This window comes from Geotrypetes seraphini, chromosome 2, assembly GCF_902459505.1.
Source record: "Geotrypetes seraphini chromosome 2, aGeoSer1.1, whole genome shotgun sequence".
In the NCBI taxonomy this organism is placed as follows: Eukaryota; Metazoa; Chordata; class Amphibia; order Gymnophiona; family Dermophiidae; genus Geotrypetes; species Geotrypetes seraphini.
Window position 1 is genome coordinate 426,403,994 of NC_047085.1, and position 23,079 is coordinate 426,427,072.

At 45.5% G+C, this 23,079-nt stretch overlaps 1 protein-coding gene across 3 annotated transcripts in view; it reads left to right on the top strand.

The window, feature by feature from the left end:
• ITGA8 (integrin subunit alpha 8) overlaps nt 1–23,079 on the top strand; it is a 473,328-nt gene that overhangs the window by 136,003 nt on the left and 314,246 nt on the right. For all 3 annotated transcript variants that reach the window (XM_033931203.1, XM_033931201.1, XM_033931202.1), the window contains exon 8: nt 8,389–8,433. In XM_033931203.1, the coding sequence (XP_033787094.1) occupies nt 8,389–8,433 (45 nt within the window). The remainder of the gene's footprint in view (nt 1–8,388; nt 8,434–23,079) is intronic.

The window sequence follows — 23,079 nt, forward strand, 5'->3', positions numbered from 1 at the left end:
TGGTAGAAACCCATTTACAAATAAGCAAAAAGACTTTATTAATTTGGAAATATTAATTGGGAAGAATACACACTTTGTAAATGGGTTTCTACCAGAGCCTCTTTTGTTTATAAATTTTTATCAACACAACTAATATACTACTTTATCCTGAAGCAAAAAAAAAAAGAAAAAAAGAAATAGAATTATTTTCCTACCTTTGTTGCCTGGTTTCTGCTTTCCTCATGTTCTCATTCAGTTCCTTCCATCCACTGTCTCTCTTCCTTCTGCGTCTTCCATTTGCTCTATTACTGTGCCTCTCCCTTTCTCCCCCCTTCCAAATTGGTCTGGCACCCATCTTCTTCCCTCCGCTCCCCCCATAGTCTGGCATCTTTGTCTTCTTCCCTGCCAGCGTCTTCTCCCCACTCTCTCTTCCCCATTTCCTTTCAGCATCCTTCTCCCCCCCCATCTTCCCCATGTCTTGTCAGCATCCTTCTCCCCCCTCTGTCTTCCCCATGGCCTTTCAGCGTCCTTCTCCACCCCACCCCCCATCTTCCCCATGTCCTGTCAGCATCCTTCTCCCCCTTCTGTCTTCCCCAAATGCTTTCAGTGTCCTTCCCCCCCACCCCGTCTTCCCCATGGCCTTTCAGCGTCCTTCTTCACCCCTTTGTCTTCCACAAATGCTTTCAGTGTCCTTCCCCCCCCCACCCCGTCTTCCCCATGGCCTTACAGCGTCCTTCTTCACCCCTTTGTCTTCCCCAGTGCTTTCAGCGTCCTTCTCCCCCCTCCTTCTCTCCCGCCCCGGGTGCAGCACAGCCGGCCAGGTCCCCTTACTTTTGTGGTGCTTCCGCGACCGACAGACCGACAACAGCCCCGGTCTGACAAACCTCCTTGCCCTTAACCGCAAATCTAAATTTCCTTCTTACAGCTGCTGTAAGAAGGTAATTTAGATTCGCGGTTAAGGGCAGGGAGGTTTGTCGGACCAGGGCTGTTGTCGGTCGGTCGGGTTAGCTCCACAAAAGTAAGGGGACCTGGCCGGCTGTGCTGCACATGGGGCGGGGCGGACCGCCCCCCTCCCTTGGTAGCCACTCGAGCCGCGAGGCTACTCCTCCTTACCTACCCTGCCTGCAGCACAGAGCCGAACGGAAGTCTTCCCAACGTCAGCACAGACGTCGGAGGGAGGGAGGGCTTTGTTTACCGACGTCAGCGCTGACGTCGGGAAGACTTCCGTTCGGCTCTGTGCTGCAAGCAGAGCAGATAGGGAGAAAATCCGCGTGACTTAGTACATCCAGCCCTGCAGGAACCCCGCGACCCTCAGAGGCGTCCCCACGGGATCCCCGCGACACGTGCAGCTCTCTATTGTGGACCTTCCTGCGTTCCAGCTGCAAGGCCTTCGCGTTCGCCATCGCTGATCTAGGTGATAGAGAATTTTAGTAGTTAGCCCGATAAGTGAAAGTTCGGTGGAATGGTGTTGACGAAATCTAGTCTGATTTGGATGTAAAACCTTTGTTCAATTAAATCAAATTTGTCAAAAGACAATTTTCTCAGCAAGTTTAGCCAGAAAAGGAATATTTGCAATTAGACGATAATTAGAGATGTCAAGTGAACTGATTTTATGGTCTTTAAGTATTGGATAAATATTGGATTCTTTCCACCTTTTAGGAACTATTCCTGTGGTCAAGCTGGTATGGACCAAATTTAAAACGTCCGGAGCAAAAAATGAGAAAAAGCATTTTAGTATAGAAGGTGGAAGGATTTCGGAATTGGAACCTTTTGGGTTTAATGAGTTCAAAGTTCTCTGAAGGTCTTGGAGAGTGGGTAGAGTAAATCTTGAGCATTTTGAAAGTGGAAGAAAATTGGGTGAAGGTAAAGTTGCTGAATCCCCTGAGCTAACTGGGGTTGAAGTTGCATTAGGAGTGCTTGTTTGTGAAAAGGACGTTCTAATGCTTTGAATTTTATTGATAAAATAAGAAGCAATAGCTTGGGCTATAGGTAATAAAACTGACGAGTGTTGCTCAGTCTTCTGCGTAGTGAGGGATCTGACGATTGCGTACAGCGTAGAAGTATGTCTAGCTTTTTTTATTTGTTTGGAATAGTATTCTTTTTTGGATCTATTAATTTCGGATTTGTAATAGTTAGCTTGTTCCTTAAATTTATTTAAATTGTGTAAAGTTTTATTATGTCGCCATTTTCTTTCCAGAGAACGTAATTGTTTCTTGGCAAGCCTTAAGTTAGAATTGTACCAGGGATTCTTTTGCTTGCATGGGGAAATGTATTGAGTAGTGATAGGAGCAACGGTGTCTAGAAGTTTGGTTATGGCATTTGTCCATGAAGTTACTTTCTCCTCAATAGAGGCTTCTGATGTTTGCGCTATATTGGACTTAAAATGGGAGGAAATGGTCGCGTCATCTAATTTAGAATAGTCTCGAGAACGTATGATCTTGGGGCTGATATTAAAAGATTTGGACTTAGTAATCTGGGAAAAAGAAATGAGGAAATGATCAGACCATGGCAGCGGTATGCAAGATTTAATTCAGAATTGATCTTTCTGTAAGGTTGGCACGAGGATCATATCTAAAGACCCAGAGGGGTCCCTTGGTATTTGGGCACAGTTTCCGTCATAAATCATATTTCAGTGGAATCGTGCATGCACAGGAAAGCTTGTGTTTGAAGCCCAGAGGTTGCTAGGAAGTAGGGGGGTCTCTGAGGAGGCTGATAACAGCATGATTTTTGATGCTAAAGCGCTAAATTAAAGGAGATTGGCACAGATATCTCTTCTTTATCTAATTAAAAAATATGAATTCAGAGATGCCAAGTAGAGAATGACACGGTGACAAAATTCATCACCGTTCCCGTCCCCGCGGATAACCGCGGGAAATAATCCCATGTCATTTTCTAGTGTCTATTTTAACCTCAGTCCTTCTACACCAGCATTCTTCAAAGCAAAGCTTGAGGGTCAGTGGTTGTGCCCAATTATACTCTGATTCTTCCCTCTCTCCTTAAAGAATGACATGAAGATGGTTTCCCGCGGTTATCCGCGGGGACGGGAACGGTGATGAATTTTGTCACCGTGTCATTCTCTAATGCCAAGTCTCAGGAGTATGTCATGCTTATTTGAAAGCTTTTCACTCTCACACTCTTTAAGCCCTGTTTCTCACTTATCAAAGCTTCAGTACCAGTGCACTGATTTTGATCACTGCTTTCATGAGAAAGAAGCCTTAGAGAAATAAACCAAGTGGTCCAACCAATAAGAAATCTGAGCACACCTTCCTGCCTACTGCTTTCTTTTGCCCTGTCCCTTTCCCCTTTACTGCAAGTATATGTGCTCTGAAACATATGTACATACTTTACTTACTGGGTGAAAGACAATTTTCAGCTCAAAAAACTTACCCAAACTGCTTCCCACTTAGAGCTACCAAGGGGGCCAACCCACTCAACGTGAGGTTCAGGGTCTGCCCCACCCATTGCTCCATTCTGCCCAACCCATTGTTTCACTCTTCTTAGCCCATTGCTATGCCCTGTCCCACTTATTGCTCCGCCCCTTGCACAGCCAATTACCTCCTTTTGCCTCTGGCTGTCATCTCCCCATGTTGCTACTGCTGCAGCAGGAGGTGACATTTTAGGAAGGCATTTCTTGTTGCCTTGTCATAGGGATATCTATACCAAAATAGTCACAGAGTCCTCTGCAATGAGTTCAAAATGAGGTCCGAGAAGGGTATCAGACAGCTCCACAAACCAATATAGTTTGAGGAAAATAGACTCTTCATTTACCCACGGTACCTCCTCCTCCGTGTATATTCGTTTTCTATTTTACTTCTTTTTGTCTATTATTTGATTCTAAATTGTTAGTCATTTCCAATATTAGAGCATGCTATTATAAGTCATTGTTCATACGTGTCAATTCTGAGTACTTAGCTTTCAGCTGTAAACTCGCTCCCCTGAACGCCAACGCGTTTCGATTTCTTTATCAAGGCGACATGGGGAAAGCTGAAATCCAAGACAAATAAAAATTAAAAATTAGAAATTAGCATTCTCCAATTTAAATGGAACTAAAAACCTAATTTTATTACTCTATCTATTCTATAGAGGGAATGACCCACCCTCTCCAAAACCGTAATTGCTTACCTACTAAAGTGTACATGCACTGCATACCGCCGCAAAGCTTTATCAAAAGACAAGAGCGGCCTCAACACTCTGGACTTAAAAACCCCCGCCTAAATGACGACATTTCCGGGGGGCAAGCTCATCAATTCTGACTACAGAAAATTTTTAAAGAGACCGATAGAGCAAAAGGTTATACAAAAGGAGACCGGCCAGATTTAAAGGTCCGCTTGCGCTAACCAATCAGAGGATTCATTAAGCCCCTTAGGTGACATGGTGTCTAAAATAAACATACACCGGAGTTCACATCGATTAAGTCTCCGGGCAGTATTCCCACCCTCCCACCCTACTATAATGCGGTCTAAAACTCGCTACTGTAAATCTTTCAATGTGTGACCACAACTTATCCAATGGCGGACAAGCGGGGAAGATTCATTGCGGGTATGAACTCTAGATTTATGTTCAGTGAGACGCACCCGTATCGGGCGAGTAGTCCTGCCTACATATAACTTGGGGCAGGGACACTGAATTACATAAATAACATTATCAGAGTTACAAGTAGTGTTATGTTTACTCTTGAATATTTCCCCCGTACCGGGATGGGTCCAAATCGACCCAGATATGGTATAACTACACCATTGGCATTGGCCACACGGAAGGTGACTCCCTCCTTGGAACAAAGCCCTCTCCTGAATTTTGTTATGATTTAAATATTCACCCAAATTTCTTCTTCTCCTATATGAGCAAATAGGGTAATCATCCAAGGTAGGAATTGCCAACTTAGGGATATGCCAGTGTTTTTTCACTATCTTCGAGATCTGATGGGCAAGGGTGGAGAACTCTTGAACAAAGGCTAATGTATCCAGAAAATTATCCTCCTTACTTGTCTCCTGCAACAGCCACTCTCTATGCACATGTTTAGCTCTTTTGTATGCATTTTGAACAGTAGCACAGGGATATCCACATTGATAAAATCTCGCTTTCAATATTCTGGCTTGCACACGGAAATCATCCATAGAATAACAAAGTCTTCTCAGCCTCAAAGGGAGGCAGTTCAGTGGAAGATCACGGCTCATTGGCGGGAGACTGGGAGAAGACCCACAAAAGCAAGAGTAGTCTGCTGAAAGCAGGAGACTTGGCAGTAGAGAGTTGCGCGGGGACAGAAATCCCACCTGTCCCCACCCGTCCCTGTCAAAGTCCCACCCGTCCCCGTGAGGAATCCCTCCAACCCCACCCGTCCCCGCGAGGAATCCCCTCCGTCCCCACCCGTCCCTATAAATTTCAGAAATAGTTATTTCATTTAATTATGCTACTGAATTAAAGGCTCTGGTAGAAACCCGTTTACAAATAAGCAAAGAGACTTTATTAATTTGGAAATATTAATTGGGAAGAATACATACTTTGTAAACGGGTTTCTACGAGAGCCTCTAATGTTTATAAATTTTTATCAGCACAACTAATATACTACTTTATCCTGAAGAAAAAAAAAAAAAAAGATATATAATTTTTTTCCTACCTTTGTTCCCTGGTTTCTGCTTTCCTCATGTTCTCATTCAATTCCTTCCATCCACTATCTCTCTTCTCTCTGCGTCTTCCATTTGCTCTGTGCTTCTCCCTTTCTCCCCTCTTCCAAACTGGTCTGGCACCCATCTTCTTCCCTCAGCTCACCCCATAGTCTGGCATCTCTGTCTTCTTCCCTGCCAGCGTCTTCACACCACTCTCTCTTCACCATTTCCTTTCAGCGTCCTTCTCCCCCCCATCTTCCCCATGTCCTGTCAGCATCCTTCTCCCCCCTCTGTCTTCCCCATGTCCTTTCAGCGTCCTTCTCCCCCGCCCCTGTCTTCCCCATGTCCTTTCAGCGTCCTTCTCCACCCTTTTGTCTTCCCCATGTACTTTCAGCGTCCTTCTACTCCCTCAGTTTTATCCATTTCCTTTAAGCGTCTTTTCTTCTCCATTCCACCTTTCCTCCCTTTCTCCCTCCCTGCCTCTTATCTTCGTGGTGCTTCCCCGCCTGACCGACAACAGAACAAGCCCGGTCCGACAAACCTCCCTGCCCTGAATCCAGCTGCTGTAAGAAGGTAATTTAGATTCGCAGCTACAGGGCAGGGAGGTTTGTCAGACCGGGCCTGTTGTCGGTCGGTCGGGAGAAAGTGCCACGAAGGTAAAGGGATCTGGCCAGCTCTGCACCCCTCCCTAAGGCTGCCCCGGGGCGGACCGCCCCCCCCCCTTTGGTACGCCACTGCCTTGAATTTTTCCTACCTGCCCTGCCGCAGCATACAGCCGAACGGAAGTCTTCCAGATGTCAGCGCTGACGTCGGAGGGAGGGAGGGCTTTGCTTAAGACCTCCCTCAGACGTCAGCGCTGACATCGTGGAAGACTTCCAGTCGGCTGTGTGCTGCGGCAGGACAGGTAGGGAAAAGAAGACGAGCCTCGCGACTCGAGTACATCCAATCCCACAGGATCCCCGCAACCCTAGGGGGTGTACCCACGGGATCCCCGTGACCCAAAGCGGGAACCCGCGGGATCCCCGTCGTCCTCGTTCCCGTGCAGCTCTCTACTTGGCAGGTCTGCCCTACTTTGCCTATATCCGTTCAGAGCCCTAAAGAAAAACCAGTTTTATTTAATGCTGCCTTGATTCATTTGCAAAGCAATAATAGTACACTTACATCATACTAGATTTATTCCCCTGATGTGCCATCTGAAAAATCTCACTCTTTCGCCTTCAATCTCATTCTTGGCGTGGAAATCTTACTGTTTGGGAAGGTTCAATCTTGGTATTTCTGTAAAATTTTTGAGGTCCAAAAATTATTTTAAAGCCACAGTAGATGTGAGTGAGTGAGTGAGGGGGCTAGATGCAGAGCCTGGCAGAGCAGCGAGGGTGGGGGAATAGGGTGCAGAGCCTGGCAGAGCAAGGCAAGGCACCTCATTTGAATATTAAACACCCCTCCCCCCCGGTTTATATTTGAGTCAACATTTTATCCTCCTTTTTGGGGGGCCGAAGGTACTTCGGTTTATATTCGGGTTGGTTTATATTTGGGTATATACAGTATTAAAATGTTTTTTTATGCAGGTGTTTGATTTGAATGTTTCCTGAGGGTGAGAGTTTGACTAACTGCTGCTTTTGCTTGCTCTCTTGTATGTTTGAGTTAGTCTGTCCTATTTTTATTGCCATTCCTTTTCATGTCTGTTGATGTTGTGTATTGTAAACCATCATGATCTCTGCAAGCTAGACAGTATAGCAAATTTCTTAATACATAAGTAATTAAAAGATGAATGTAAGTCAATAAGAATGTTTCAGTACTATGATATGCCCTAAAGCCTGACTAATGTGATTGAAGGATATTAACTTCTTCAATATGGCAAGAGAGTTGTTTATAAACTACTTTTCAGCAAGTTTGTAAATGAAATGAAGGCTAAAGATGGGTTGGTAGTTGAAAATGGCTGAAGAATCAGATATAAGTTTTTTAGAACTGGGTGAGTGACCACTTCCTTCCAAGTCATGGGAATCTCAACCATACTGAGACTATTATTAATTGGAAATACAATGAGGGCAATAAGACCATGTTGGGGGGGATTCAGATCCAGTCTGAGGGAATGGGGTCAAGAGTAGAAGTAGTCATTTTGACTGTAGGGAACATTTTTGGGGGAGGGATTGAAATCAGACTAAATATAAGAAGGTGCAGCTGAGACTCTTGGAGAAATATTAACAGAGATGTGTTGACTGGTTGCATGTCTGCATGGGCAGGAGGAGAAGGAGAGCGGCTATATCCTTCTCCTATGCTACCCTGCCTATTCATTTGAATTGTGGGACAGTGTCCCATATGGTTCAAATCAGTGGGGTGGAAGAGGAGGAGGATGCTGTCTGACATGCAGTCCGTTTCTTCCTCTTCATGTCTCATACTCATCCTGGGGAATGGGTGAAACCAGGAAAGGGATTAGGAAGAGAGTTAGCTGCTGCAGCAGTCTCCTTTGTATTTTAACAATGCTGTAGTCTTCTTCACTGCCAACCACACCTCCTGGTCCTCATGTTGGAATTCCGCACTGGAGAGGAATTCTGTGTTGATTCTGAATTGTGCAGAATTCCCACAGGGATTTAGCAGTGTTTTCACTCTTAAGCTGGTTAACAGATTGTTCTGTGCATTGGGAACTAAAACCAACAAATGTTAAATTTGGTTTTACTTGTGGTTCTGTTTCGGGCTACAGTTATTATGTGAAACTTGTTATACATATTAAATTGAGATACAAAAGTCTTATGTTCTCATTGAGGTGGAAGAGCAGGGTTGTGCTGAACTTAATTGTTTGCCTTTATAGGATATTCAGTGGCGGTGGGAGAATTCACTGGAGATTCCGAGCAAGGTAATAAGCTGGCTATGTTTCAACTTGAGACCTGTGCAGTGAATACATGTCTTACACATTTTCAGTGCTCTTAGCAGGAACATATTAAAATATTTAGGAGAGACTTAATGCATTGTTTACATTAAATGTGTTCATTAAATATTAAACTCTGCCTTTGAGGTGGGGATAATGGGATAGCTAGAAACATACATTGTTAAAGATGAAATGAATCAAATATGACAGTAAGACAAGGTGGGAGGGAATTAGAGGTACTTGCATTAATCATTCTGGAGTCAACATGGCTCCTGTAGTACAGAGCAGCAAATCTGGAGAGCCATAACTACGAATGCACTGCATGTGAGGAAATAAATATTTTAGTTAGCTTTAGGGGATCTGTTTATTTTGGTAGGAACATACAATTTTGATTTGGTGAAGCATGCATCATGGATATACTCATAGTTACATTAAGTTTCCAGGATTTTGTTCCAGGTGCCCTACACCTGCTGCTACAGAAATGATTAAGGAATTAGAATGTATCATTTTTCTCCCTTTTTCAAATTAATTGTTTTTTGTTTTTTGTTTTTATTTTAATTTATTTATAAATTTTTCAAATTATTTAACAAGCATATAATCTTGTACAGAAAGGTGCGATCAAGAAAACATATCATTAATTATTTCCAAACTTGAAAATAAACCAAAACTACATAAAAGGTAATAGGATCTTCAACTTAATCCCACACTAGTCCTCAACATTGGATCCAAGATTAAAGAATTAGGAGTGAATATAATACAATAACAAATTAAACCAAATCACATTATCTGTTGCTGAAAGAGAGCTTAGCAAATTATTAATTGTTAAGCTCAAGTAGTAAATTGCATGAGGACAAGTAAGATGATCTTTTCATTTTATTAAATCACATTTGATAAAGCTTAACAGTTTATATTTTGAAACAAGCAGGGAAATGTCAACAAGTAGGATCCAATCAGGCACACAAGTGGATTAGGTCATATGACAGGACTGGAATGGAACAACTCTGCCATAGCTCAAAATTTAGAGGCCCTTTTACTATAACTTACTGTGTGCTAATTCCATTAGCATGCAGTAAATGCTAAGCAGTCCATTCTATATCTATGAGTTTATTAGCATTTAGCACATGCTAAGTTTTAGTTAAAAGGTTCCTTAGTGTGAAGTTCTGAGTATGCATGACCTCCCTTAGCTCCTTGATTTTGTTTATTCCACTCTGTTCAACAGATGTGAAAGAAAACTCCCAGTAATTTTTTTGGTATACATTTTATTTAATCTGATGTTGTTCCTGTACTCAATATGTTACACCTTTCCACAAATCAGAACCTCATTAGGTCTACCTACAATGCATGAATGTAGATCATGACCCAGATCATTTATTTATTTATTTAATTCATTTTCTATCCCATTTTCCCCAAAGAGCTCAGAATGGATTACAGATTAATGTACAGTTAACAGGTTACGATTTGCACTAGATTTGCCATAATTTCAGTACACTCTAATGATGGAAACACAAATCTCCCACCTCTGGAAGAAAACCCACTTCACCATGAGACAACTAAGATTCATCAGACCATACTTTCATCAACACCATTTTGCCTTAATTGTGCAGATGACAATCCTGCCCCAGCTAGATTACTGTAATTCTGTCTACAAGGGAATCAATGCCACCCTTGTCCACAAAATGCAGCTCATTCAAAACACTGCTTTAAGTTTCATATTCAAACTGAAAAGATATGACTCAGTCTCTGCTTACCTTAAAGAACTTCACTGGCTACCTATCCCATCCCGAATAAAATTCAAAACATCATGCATTATACAGCACATACTCTACGGAAACTCGGCTGCACCACTTATTCAACTATTCTTCACGACATGGTCTGCCTCATGCAGAAATCTCAACAGGATACAACTAAACCTCCCCAGAACAAAAAATCTCAAGTACAAATGAATATTCCACTCAATGCTCACCTTCTTGGGAGTGAAAACCTGGAACGACCTCACAGAAACTGTCAGAACAGAACCTAACTACACACATTTCTATACTGTCTAAATCCTAGATGGTTTACAATATATCCACATACATAGTACATGGAAAACTTCCCATATGGTGTGACAGTTAACTACCGCTGGTTTCTATGAAAAATTCTCAGCCCAACCAATGGGGCAATCTCCATTGAGGGCTATACACTTAGGCCTGGATTCTCTAGAGGGCATTGCCATTCATTCGATGGTGCCCTATAGAGAATCGTACCTCCGTGAAAGATAGGTTTGGTTTTTTAAAAATTCATTTTTCTATACCGTTCTCCCAGGAGAGCTCAGAACGGTTTACATGAATTCAGGTACTCAAGCATTTTTTCCTGTCTGTCCTGGTGGGCTCACAAACTCTCTAATGTACCTGGGGCAATGGGGGGATTAAGTGACTTGGCCAGGGTGCTAACCACTCTCCCCAGTGCAAATGTAGGCCAGAGTTTTCCAGGCCTATATTTCTGGCACCTATTTATGCTATGAATTGTGCCTTTATAGGCATTTTATGGCACCTAACATACTTCTGGCATTAGCCACACCATAGTGGTGTTAAGCACCTATTTTTTTTAATTTTATGGATTTATTCCATTTTTCTATACCATTCTCCCAGGGAAGCTCAGAACAGTTTATATGAATTTATTTAGATACTCAAACATTTTTATCTGCCTGTCCAGGTGGGCTCACAATCTATCTAATGTATCAGGGGCAATGGTGGAATTAAGTGACTTGCCCAGGGTCACAAGGAGCAGCGTGAGTTTGAACCCACAACCTCAGAGTGCTGAGGCTGTAGCTTTAACCACTGCGCCACACTTTCCCCCACTTGGCAAAAGTGGTTAACAATAGAAATGTTTTCTTATGTTTTGACTTTACTACTACTGTTTATCATTTCTGTAGTGCTTCCAGGTGCATGCAGATCTGAACATTGAAAGCACAAGAGACAGCCCCAGCTCGAAAGAGCTTACAATCTAATTATGATGACAGAAGGGTGAATCTGTACACGTTGTTTAGGTAGGGAATTATAAATGGAATGAGAGAGATAGGATAGGGGATTATAGTGGGAGTGACAGACATATATAGATGTTTTTATAAGTGGATTGGGGTTAGGACTTAAATGCAGCTTCAAAAAAGTGGGCTTTCAGCTTGGATTTGAATATTGCCAGAAACGGAGCCTGACGTGCTGAGGCAGTTTGTTCCAGGCATATGATGCAGCAAGGTAGAACATTGCATAACATAAATTTTTATTTATATACTGCAAAAACCTTTCAGTTCTATGCAGCTTACAAAGAGATACACTTAGGGGCAGAGCCGGCCGGCGAATAGGGAAATTTGCGAATAACTTTTGGGCCAGCTCTGACCCAACCCCAGACTTACCTAGTGGTCTAGTGGTGTTGCAGGGCAGGAGCGATCTTCCTACACTCCTGCCCCATGCAGAGACCACAAGAACTCACAGCATGGCTCTGCACGGGGCAGGAGTGTAGGAAGATCGCTCCTGCCCCGCGTCACCGCTAGACCACCAGGTAAGGTCCGTGCTCCTGGGGCAGCTGCTTATCTCCTTTGCCTCCGATGGCCCCCCTCTGCCTCCGATAGCCCCCCTCCACCTCCCTCCTTGCCCTGATCCAAGTCCCGGGGCCGTTTTTTTATGTGGGCTGCCTACGAGCGTCTCTCTGGGGGGGAGAGCTGGGGAAAAAAATGCAAATAATCGAAACCGCGAACAACAAAACCTGAATAGGGAGGGGGAAGTGTAGAACTAACCAATGTCAGTGAGCTACAACATAACTTGGCAAAAATGGTTGATAATGGAAATTATAAAGGAGGTTAGCAAAGAGATTTACAAAAGAGGTAGAATTGATGTCAGAGAATTATCACATAACTTAGCGAACTTTGCCAAGTTATGTGATAGCTCTCTGACATTGGTCAGTTCTACCTGTTTTGTAGGCGTGTGTAAAAGAGTCAAGGATTCTTCCTTAGTAATGATATCATTATATCACTGGGCAACAGAGGGTGCTGTCCCAGTAGTGCAGAAACTACAGCTCCCAGGATGCACTGGACTCAGCAGTCTTGCTGAGTCACAGAAGGTGGTCCTTCAAGTCAACTTATTCACCAGCAGCAGGAGGTGAAACTACCTCTTTATTGCTCTCTGTTCTCCTGTCCTTTATTCATTTAACTCGGACATACTAGCATTTCTTGGAATGAGACTTTTTTTAATTGAAATATTCTATTCATTCAAAAAATCCTACCCTAAGCTTTCTAATACTCATAGTACCATATTGGTATTGGTAGAATTGGTCTTCTTTTCTAAAAGGCAAGCAATTCTTTTACTATTCAAGTTTCAAAATAAATTTATAAAATAAATCATTTAACATGAGGGCCTTCTTTTTCATCTGTCTGAAGTCATTGATCCTTGCAACATGGAAATTGAGCAGCATTTAGGCTCTATTCTAAATCTACCAACACCTATCAAGGGCATACTAATATCCAAAACAAAACTACTGACTAGTTGTATCTACTCTTCAGGTGAGGAAGATTTTCTATCTAGTGCTTCATAATAGTAACAACCCTATTATATGTTCACTTACAACCATACTCTAGTATTTAAACTACTTAGAGCAGTGTTCTTCAATGCAAAGCCGGGGTTCAGTGGCAGTCCCTTGAGACCTCTGTGGTGGCCCCCATTGTCATTCTGATTTTTCCCCAATATTCTTTGATTCTCTATCCAAGCTTAGGTCAGAGGGAGGGGAGTGGATTGGAGGAAGAGGTACATGCTGGGAGACTGGGTGTCAAAATGGCAGATGATGTTTAATGTGAGCAAGTGCAAAGTGATGAATGTAGGGAAGACTCCGTTTTGGAGGAGAAAAACCCCTTCCTTGGGAATTATAGCACTGCCTGTAGTGATTCCAAAGATGCCAATCCAGCGATCTGTAGACGCAAATGACGAAAATAAAAATAGGCGCCAGATTGCTAGATTGGCGTCTTTGGAGTCACTACAAGCAGTGCTATAATTCCTGAGGAAAGGGGGGGGGGGATTTCCTCCGAAATGGAATCCTTTGAATGCAGAGAAGCATGCAGAGTTCTTGGTCTACAAAATATGAAGATACAGTAAGTACTGTGGTAGATCTTTGACTGTTTCTAGCTGTTTACCATCAAAAGTATTTTAAAGGCTTGAACATTGAATTTAGAACGCTGTTTGTGTGGAATAGCAGCAGCCAAAATGTGTATAAAGTATGTTTTTTGAGATCCTTATTTTGGGGACACTATTGCACATTATATTTTTCACTTGAATTTGCACTACTGGAGTAAGTTCAGGGATGTTTCACAAGTGAACCCCTTTGGGTATACAGAGTGAGAAACTGTGCTTTTAAGGTGTAACTGAGCGTAAGTTGTGAAGACTGAGGACTCTCCCTACACAATATTTATTTATATATATTTTTTGAAAAACATTTTGGAATAGTACCCTTTGGTCATTTGCTTCTCCTCACTATATTAAGGAAGGATTCTTTTTTTTTATTACTGTTACATTCCTTCTCAGTGGATTTTTGTGATTGGAAATTATCTTATATTCTTATGACATATGAGCACCTCTTTTATCTTGAGTCATCAGTGGAACTTAATATGCACTGTGCAAAGGTGGTAAAGTATTCTTTGATAATTTCAAAATCTACAAGTATCTATAAAACAAATCTTTTGGAGAAACTGAGTATACATCAGAGCCCTAGTATTCCTTACAGATGCCTTACAGCATTTTCTGTGTCCTTAATTTTCCTATGTATTACAGATCTGTCCACTACTGAAGATGTTTAAACTTTTTTAAATGTCTTAAATTCATGTTCCAATTAATCCATACTTTGTACCAAAAAGATAAACTGACCTTCAACTGGTTGAAACTTAACAATTTGAGATGGTGTCCTGATTTTAGGCAGCAGTAGGCATCTTACTGCTGTCTACCCAGCCAATTGGGAGGCACGTTTTTAGAAAAAGCCTACCCGAGGCAGGCGGCCTACACTATAGACGTTTTCACGTGTTTAAGGAGATGCATAGGGACACCTAAACTTGCCCAAGGCTGGACGTGGATGTGGTTTCACCAGGAAGAGTTTAAGTGGCCCTATGTGTCTCCCTAGAGCCGCGACAGATGTCTGAAATTCTGGCCTGCATTTCAAATAGATGCAGCCATTTAGCTGATCGCGGCAAGGAAATCTCTCTGCCGCAATCAACTGAGTGGCTGCAACAAGAACCCCCCTCATCGTCGGCCAACAGGAGGTAGGCCCACTCCCTCCTGCTGGAATCTCCAAATACCCCTCCCTCCCCCCCCCCGAGGCAAGCCAGGCAGGAGGATGCCCACTCCCTCCTGCCAGCACACCCTGACCCCCCCAAGGCTCAGGCCCTCCACCCCATACCCCCAACCCCCCTATACCTTTCAGTTGAATGTCAGGCTGGAGGGATGCTCACACCCTTCGGACGGCTGACCTGCCTTCCCCTTCCCAGTGCAATCTGGGATGCACCAAGGAGGGGCCTAAGGCTCTGATTGGCTCAGATGCCTAAGGCTCCTCGGCCAACTGGAGTCTTAGGCCACTCCCACTGCATCCCAGGATGCACTGGGAAGGAGGCCTAAAGTCCCTCCTATGGGAGGGGGCCTTAGGCATCTCCCTGGTGCATCCCAGAATGCACTGGGAATGGGAAGGATGTAAACATTCCTCCGGCTGGACATTCAACTGAAAGTTACGGGGGGGGGGGTAGGGGGGCATGAGTGGGCATCCCTCCTGCCTGGAGGGTGGGGTGCAGCAGCTCTGGGGCAGGAGGGAATGGGTATCCCACCTACCAAGCTTCATGGGGGGGATTTCTGGGGCAGGAGTGAGTGGGCATTCCTCCTGCCTGGTTTATTTTGTGGGTGGGGGTTTGGGGGCTCCAGCAGGAGGCTGACTTTGCTGGCTGACTTTGTGTGTGTGTGTGTGTGTATGGGGGGGGGGGGGTCCTGCCGCGGCTGCTCAGCTGATTGCAACAGGAAGATTTCCTTTCTGTGATCAGCTGATGGCAAGGGATCAGGCATGATTCTCTAACCTGTGCTGATTAGGCAGGGTTGGGTGTCTGTCCCGTAGGGTAGATGTGATTCTATATAGGATTCCGGTGTACGATTCTCAGCCGCTTCATAGGCGGCTGCAGAAACCAGCATCCTATGCAGAATGAGAGGACCCTTGTGTATAAATGATACTGTAACCCAAAGCTGAAGTTATTTCTAGTACCAATGTTTCTGTATTCCACACTGTCCCAGTGTCTGCCACTTCCCCAACATCCAAGATTAGTGGTTCAACGCCCAAAGAAACTGATATAGCAGCTTCTTGCAGCTGGGAAGTAACTGTCACTATCCACGATTGATCTGGTCCCAAAGTCTGGATCACCAGCAGTGGGCTAGAGAAACAGAACTCAGTGACACATCATTGCCTAAAGGAAGGCTGCTCCCTGAACAGCCCTCTACAGCAGGAATGCCTAAAATTGCTTGCCTATTGGAGACTGTAAATCTCAGATCAAACCCTGAGCAGAGGTTAAAGTCAGCATCAAGTTAGTTGGGGGGAATCTTAACCTTTGTCTTCTTTGGCATGATTAGGAAATATTGCTGAAGAAAAAAATTAAACATTTTTTGGGAGCTTTAACGGTGTGTCAGCTTGCTGCCATCTTGGAATCATCTGTTCTTCAAGAAATTTATGATAGGAGGCAATGTCATATTACGGATCGCTAACTGGTTAAAAGTGTAGGTTTACATGGTCAGTTTTCCCATTGGGGAAAGGTGAATAATAGAGTGTTCTGTCAACAAGCAGGATACATTCAGGCACACCATGTGAGTGATGTCATTCCACACTGACAGGATGGAACAGCTCTCCTCCCAGAGCTCAGAACTAATTGCAAAATTCAAAACATTCATGCCGTGCAGAGCACGGCATCAAGACCTTTGGGACTAGAGCCTGCACAAATGATCAGAATATTAAGAGAACATTTTAAAACAATTCAGGAATGTAAGACCTATGAAGTAAAGATGATGAAATATTTTTAACAATAAGTCTTAACAGAGACCTGGATTTCCTATCACATTATAAACCATAACATTGTATTGATTTGTCATCCTCTGATCACCTATCCATTTCTTATTTCCCCACCTTTCTTTATTAATGAGACTGTCATTTAAATGCTTTTTAAGTTTCACTTTTATATTCTGACATTATTATCTTTTGCTCTTTCCTAATCTGATGAAGCATTTGAAAACTAGTCAAAAGTGTACTGGTACAGAGAGTGTGGCACAGTGGTTAAAGCTACAGTGTCGGCACACTGAGGTTGTGGGTTCAAAACAATGCTGATCCTTGTGATTGGGCAAGTCACTTAATCCCCCCATTGCCCCAGGTACATTAGATAGATTGTGAGCCCATCGGGATGGACAGGGAAAAATGCTTGAGTATCTGAATAAGTTTCTTGTTACCCATTCTGAGCTCGTTGGGGATATAAAACTAAATAAATCATTTAGTCCAGTAAATAAAATATTGTTTTATTTTCATTTTCTGTTTTGTTATATTTCTATTTGTTACTTTTGCACATCAAAAATCCTTTATAAAATTGCTCCTATAATATATATATTAGACATGTGGGGAGAGAGATTCTGGAGGTAATATTTAACCCGTGGCAGTCAGCATTTTTTATACATTCTGGCTGCCATGGATTTTTTTGTACCTGGGTATTTATTGCCTAGCCATACCCAAAAACCAGCACTAAATTTCCAAGTATAAGGAGGCAGCTGACACTTATCCAGGTACCACTGTAGCAAGATTTAAACCAGTTCCCAAATAACTATCCAAATAAAGTTAGGACAGTCTTTTTGCTGTCCAATGGATTACAGGACCCAAAGTAACATGAATTCACTAGAGGCAGGTCTTGTCAGACAAATCTGATCAATTTCTTTGATTGGATAACCAGAGAATTAGAAGGAGAGCGCTAGATGTGGTGTATTTAGATTTTAGCAAAGCCTCTGACTGTGTTCCACACAGGGGTATAATAAATAAACTGAGTGCCCTCGAGATTAGAGAGTTGCGCGGGGACAGAAGTCCCACCTGTCCCCGTGAAGAATCCCACCTGTCCCCGTGAGGAATCCCTCCATCCCCACTCGTCCCCATGAGGAATCCTCTCCGTCCCCACCCGTCCCCGCGAGGAATTCCCTCCATCCCCGCCTGTCCCTATAAACCTCAGAAATAGTTATTTCATTTAATTATGCTACTGAATTAAAGGCTCTGGTAGAAACCCATTTACAAATAAGCAAAGAGACTTTATTAATTTGGAAATATTAATTCGGAAGAATACATACTTTGTAAACGGGTTTCTACTAGAGCCTAATGTTTATACATTTTTATCAACACAACTAATATACTACTTTATCCTGAAGCAAAAAAAAAAAAAAGAAATAGAATTTTTTCCTACCTTTGTTGCCTGGTTTCTGCTTTCCTCATGTTCTCATTCAATTCCTTCCATCCACTATCTCTCTTCTGTCTGCGTCTTCCATTTGCTCTGTTACTGTGCCTCTCCCTTTCTCCCCCCTTCCAAATTGGTCTGGCACCCATCTTCTTCCCTCCACTCCCCCCATAGTCTGGCATCTCTGTCTTCTTCCCTGCCAGTGTCTTTGCCCCCACTCTCTCTTCCCCATTTCCCTTAACCATCTTTGCCCACTCTCTCTTCCCCATTTCCCTTCAGCGTCTTCTCCCCACTCTCTCTTCCCCATTTCCCTTCAGCATCTTCTCCCCACTCTCTCTTCCCCATTTCCTTTCAGTGTCCTTCTCCCCCATCTTCCCCATGTCCTGTCAGTATCCTTCTCCTCCCTCTGTCTTCCCCATGTTCTTTCAGCGTCCTTCTCCCCCCTCTGTCTTTCCCATGTCCTTTCAGCATCCTTCTCCCCCCTCTGTCTTCCCCATGTCCTTTCAGCATCCTTCACCCCTTTCTCTTCCCCATGTGCTTTCAGCGTCCTTCTCCCCCCTCTGTCTTCCCCAGTGCTTTCAGCGTCCTTCTCCCACCTCAGTTTTACCCATTTCCCTTAAGCGTCTTTTCCTCTCCACTCCACCTTTCCTCCCTCCCTGTCCCTTATCTTCGTGGCGCTTCGCCGCCCGACCAACAACAGAACAGGCCTGGTCCGACAAACCTCCCTGCCCTGAATCCAGCTGCTGTAAGAAGATAATTTAGATTCGCGGCTACAGGGCAGGGAAGTTTGTCGGACCGGGCCTGTTGTCGGTCTGTCGGTCGGGGGAAAGCCACGAAAGTAAGGGGATCTGGCCGGCTCTGCACCCCCCCTAAGGATGCCCCGGAGCGGACCACCCTCCCCCTTGGTACACCACTGCCTTGAATTTTTCCTACCTGCCCTGCCGCAGCACACAGCCGACCTGAAGTCTTCCCGATGTCAGCGCTGATGTCGGAGGGAGAGAGGGCTTTGCTTAAGCCCTCTCTCCGACGTCAGTGCTGACATCATGGAAGACTTCCAGTCGGCTGAGTGCTGCGGCAGGACAGGTAGGGAACAGAAGACGAGCCTCGCGGCTCGAGTGCATCCAATCCTGTAGGAATCCCGTGACCCTAGGGGGCGTCCCCATGGTATCCCTGTGAGCCTAGGGAGCCTCCCCACGGGATCCCAATGACCCGAAGGGGGGAACCCGCGGGAACCCCGCGTGTCCCGCGAGATTCCCGCCATCCCCATTTCCGTGCAGCTCTCTACTCGGGATAGTCCCCAAAGTGTTGAAATGGATCTGAAGCTGGTTGTGTGAAAGGAAACAGAGGGTAGTGGTCAATGGAAATCGCTCTGAAGAAAGGGATGTTACCAGTGGTGTGCCTCAAGGTATGGTTTTTGAGCCTATTCTTTTTAACATTTTTGTAAGCGATTTTGGTGAAGGGCTCTCGATAAGAATTGCCTCTTTGCAGATAATACCAAAATCTGCACTATAGACACCACTGATGGGTGTGGACAACATGAGGAAGGACCTAGTGAAGCTTGAGGAATGGTCTGAAATTTGGCAGTTAAGATCTAATGCTAAGATATGCAAGGTCATGCATTTGGACTACAAAACCTGAGCGAAGATGAAGAATTTGGGGGATGGGATGTGGCATGGGCAGAAAATGGGCACGGAAATGTTATCCAACTAGTGCTCTATGCAGTGGCGTAGCGAGGGAAATTGGCACCCAGGACAGAGGTGCCCAACATTGTCACCTTATGTGACTCCGATGTGATCTTCCACAAGGCCCTAACATTGTGTGCACCCTGCTTATACCAGCTGCCCCAACATCATAGTGCCCCCCTTCCCCTCGACATATTTTCACCAGCAGTGAGCAAGCTGTTTCCTGATACCCAGATAAATAGGTTTAAATGTTGGGAACTCTGAATCTCAATGTACTGTACAGTTGTTCACAACTTTTTTAACGGGGCTGACTAAAATTCCTCTTTGCCTCCTGTGTGTTAATGAAGCCACATGTCCAGTACTTTCAACTAACTACAGCCCTTCCTCAGTGCCTTTAGTTTCAGCACCTAGGGCCTGATTCTAAAAGCGGCATCCCAATTGTAGGTAGTGATAGGCGTCCTACTACCATCTAACAGACCAATCGGAATGCATGTTAAAAAAAACTTGATGGGGTGAAGGACGCCTACAATGTAGGCTTTTTCACGCATGTACAGACACGCCTATGGATGCCTAAGGCTGGTGTTAGCATGGTTTACTCGGGAAGTGTCCTTAGGCGTCCATAGGCGTGCCTAAGTGCTTCTCATAGGTGTGAGTCAGATGCCTTAAATGTAAGCCTGTAAAATGCTGGTCTACATTTAAAGCGTCTGTAGAAGAAAATAGATGCGATTCTTGATACGGTGCCCACCGGTGAGTGACACACGGTAGATGCCTGTACAGCAGGTGCCTATTGCAGCAGGCGGTGTCTTCAGAATCAGGTTCCTACTGTACATATCTATTTACTGATATTTTATTAATAGTACTGTTCAACAAGTTTTTGGGTTTTTTTGACTTGGTAGTTCATTCTTGCTTTTGTGCTAGCAGCGCAATCAGAACTAATGTTTTGTTTGGCTATGGAGCAAGGGAGTTTTATTTGCAAATACATGCCCCCTCCTACCCTTCCCAAGCATTGCAGTAACAGTCTCTGGCCAGAAGACTAGCAAGAGTGGCTCTATTATTATCTTGCTAATTTGGAACTTAAGACTGAGTATTAAACACAGATTTTGTATTGTGATAGAATACTATCGTATGTGGGTATTTGCAGGCCAACATTTAGGCATGGCCACTTATGCCATGCTGGTAGCTGGTATAAATGTGTGCGAATAAAGTATTGCAGTTGCGATCCATGTTTGGGAGATCAATTAAAAATGGCGTTGGAAGCGGACTCCTGAGAGAAGGCTCCGCTATTGAGCCGCGATGAACCTGCTGTGGGATCTTCCCCTACTTTGGAATGGGGAAGAGAAAGGGCGCGACCCGCATTAATCCTCCGGCGGTGACAGGTACCCAGCAGCGGATGGTCCAGGCGACTTTGGCGGAGGCGTTCTCCCGCTCAGGCGTGTCTGTGCATCCTACCTTGGGGGGGAACCTGGAGACCTCGGGTGACCCCGTGCAGGTAGAAGGGGCGTCTTTGAGCCCTGAGCAGCGGAAGGTGCCGCTTCAACCTGGAAGCGCACCAGTGGTGGGAGAGCTGGAGACGTCGTTCCTGAGGATGGAGGCGTCATTTTCCGGCTTGGGAGGGAGTACAGCTCGAACCCTGGTGGAGAAGGGTGAGTCTGGAAAAGATCATCTACCCCACACCGGATTGAAGGCGAAAGGTGCTTCGGGAGGAGTCAGCTTGCAGTTTGGAGCATTGGAGAGACCCGCAAAGATAGACATGATGGCTACAAAGATGGAGGGACTATGGCAAGCTATATCGGTGATGAATGCTAACCTTAAATTAGATATTACTACTTTATCTACTGACTATGGAACAGTCTTTTCCAAGCTTGAGCAACAAGGAGTAGATATTGTTCAAATGAAATAGAATTTAGGGGAACAGGAGACAAAACTCTATGAAATTGAACAAACAAACTTTGGCTTATTAAACGAAAGGGTTTACATGGCAAGGAAAATGGAGAGTTTTGAAAATCAGCTGAGGAAGAATAATTTGAGACTTTTGAACTTTCCTAAATCTCCAAGTCATCTGTCCCATGGAGATGGTTAGGAAATATTGTAGTGAAATATTGTGTATCCCACTGGATAATTTACCTATGATTGTAAGAGTTACCGTATTTTCGCGGATATAACGCGCGCGTTATACGTGATTTTACGTACCGCGCATACCCCTCGCGCGTTATATGCCTGAGCGCGGTATACAAAAGTTTTTAAACATAGTTCCCACCCCGCCCCGACGCCCGATTCACCCCCCCAGCAGGACCGCTCGCACCCCCACCCCGAACGACCGCTCGCACGCGCTCCCACCCGCACCCGCATCCACGATCGGGCAAGAGGGAGCCCAAGCCCTCTTGCCCGGCCGACTCCCCGACGTCCGATACATCCCCCCCCCCGGCAGGACCACTCGCACCCTCACCCCGAAGGACCGCCGACTCCCCAACAATATCGGGCCAGGAGGGAGCCCAAACCCTCCTGGCCACGGCGACCCCCTAACCCCACCCCGCACTACATTACGGGCAGGAGGGATCCCAGGCCCTCCTGCCCTCGACGCAAACCCCCCCCCCCCAACGACCGCCCCCCCCCAAGAACCTCCGCCCGTCCCCCAGCCGACCCGCGACCCCCCTGGCCGACCCCCACGACACCCCCACCCGCCTTCCCCGTACTTTGTGTAGTTGGGCCAGAAGGGAGCCCAAACCCTCCTGGCCACGGCGACCCCCTAACCCCACCCCGCACTACATTACGGGCAGGAGGGATCCCAGGCCCTCCTGCCCTCGACGCAAACCCCCCTCCCTCCAACGACCGCCCCCCCCCAAGAACCTCCGACCGACCCGCGACCCCCCTGGCCGACCCCCCCACCCCCCTTCCCCGTACCTTTGGAAGTTGGCCGGACAGACGGGAGCCAAACCCGCCTGTCCGGCAGGCAGCCAACGAAGGAATGAGGCCGGATTGGCCCATCCGTCCTAAAGCTCCGCCTACTGGTGGGGCCTAAGGCGCGTGGGCCAATCAGAATAGGCCCTGGAGCCTTAGGTCCCACCTGGGGGCGCGGCCTGAGGCACATGGGCCAAACCCGACCATGTGTCTCAGGCCGCGCCCCCAGGTGGGACCTAAGGCTCCAGGGCCTATTCTGATTGGCCCACGCGCCTTAGGCCCCACCAGTAGGCGGAGCTTTAGGACGGATGGGCCAATCCGGCCTCATTCCTTCGTTGGCTGCCTGCCGGACAGGCGGGTTTGGCTCCCGTCTGTCCGGCCAACTTCCAAAGGTACGGGGAAGGGGGGTGGGGGGGTCGGCCAGGGGGGTCGCGGGTCGGTCGGAGGTTCTGGGGGGGGGCGGTCGTTGGAGGGAGGGGGGTTTGCGTCGAGGGCAGGAGGGCCTGGGATCCCTCCTGCCCGTAATGTAGTGCGGGGTGGGGTTAGGGGGTCGCCGTGGCCAGGAGGATTTGGGCTCCCTCCTGGCCCAATATT